Here is a 1351-nt window from a genome sequence, read left to right on the forward strand (position 1 = left end):
GTTTCCGGGGCTGAATGCAACGACAAAAGGAATAAAAATCCAGAAGGTTCCTTTTTATTGCTCAATTATTGCGTTTTCAGTTAAGATTGATTAGTATCTGTATTGAGTAACCAAAAACAGATAGCTAAAGATAAAAACAGTCAGCTAACTTCACAAACAGTCATTCAAGTCTACGTCAGAGAAATTTCCTTTTTTTCTTGTCTGTGTGAAGTGACATTGATAAAATACATCAAAATCCTATATTTTTTCCCCTCGCAAGAAAATCCTAAACACCTTATCACTCTGGCGAAATATCTCACCTGACGAGTTTGAGCTCAGGCTTGCATTGCTACCTGGCGCTGACGTCACATTCATAGCGGGAAGTGTGTGATTGGTCAGTACCATTGGTGACGTGTCGATAACTCCTGGCTCCTAAGGGGTAAAGAACATTTTCATCGTTAATAGCATTGTGTCCGTTTTATTAACGGGAGTGGTATTATTGTATTAAATGTCTTTGATATCACTAGCTTAGTATCTATATTCATCAATGACATTTAGAGTAATCATTGCAGAGATATTCAAATTCAAGATATGTCATTTTTTCCTTGATGAAATGGTAAGTTTAGTGACAAGAGAAAGAAACAAAGATTGTCCTGCGTAATGTAAAGAGTGATGGGTGTTAGAACGAGTGTGATGACAGATCTAACCTTAGTAGTGAATCTGAGAAATTAGGATGTAGTAATAATGTTGTTATTAGTGCTTAGATTCAGCGGAAAAACTCGCCGACGCAAACGCAAATTAAATCTGATTTTAAGTGCAGAAATATTGACATAAAGAGTGAAATATCTAGTAAAAACTAACATTATTTTGTGTGTGTGTGAAAAATTGCCAGTGACAAGCTGTTTGAATATTTATGAGACAGCTTTAAATACGAGCACTTTTAATTAATACTCATATAAAAAATTAATACTCATATAAGGAATACGAGATTAACAGTAATACGATAAAACGATAAAACTTAATAATAATACAAAAACTATAACCAATACCAAGTACCAACTTCCTCTGAACATTAACTTTAATCCTAATACATCAAACACCAACTAAATACTAAAGTTATAACTAATGCATCAAACCCACGCTTTAATCCAACTACTCCAAACGATGGCTTTAACACCAACACTAGAACAACTTTAATACAGACCTCTGAGGTGAGGGGCGGGTACGTGAAGTTCATCATGGGCTGAGACATCGGTGCTGAACCCAGCAACTGAAGCTCGTCCGCTGCCCAGACACTCGAGTTGAAGCTGGACAGACTCAGCTTGATCTGCGAGCGATAGAGAAACGGGGTGTAGAGGGTTTCATTTTAAGA

At 36.4% G+C, this 1351-nt stretch overlaps 1 protein-coding gene across 1 annotated transcript in view; it reads right to left on the reverse strand.

Annotated features, from left to right (window-relative positions):
• LOC119591164 overlaps window positions 1-1351 on the reverse strand; it is a 40046-nt gene that overhangs the window by 14827 nt on the left and 23868 nt on the right. Inside the window, exons 6-7 of the mRNA XM_037939873.1 lie at window positions 1184-1306; window positions 300-411 (exon numbers count right to left, since the gene is read on the reverse strand). Coding sequence (XP_037795801.1) covers window positions 300-411; window positions 1184-1306 — 235 coding nt within the window. The remainder of the gene's footprint in view (window positions 1-299; window positions 412-1183; window positions 1307-1351) is intronic.

The sequence above is a fragment of the Penaeus monodon genome, chromosome 28, assembly GCF_015228065.2.
Source record: "Penaeus monodon isolate SGIC_2016 chromosome 28, NSTDA_Pmon_1, whole genome shotgun sequence".
Taxonomy (NCBI): Eukaryota; Metazoa; Arthropoda; class Malacostraca; order Decapoda; family Penaeidae; genus Penaeus; species Penaeus monodon.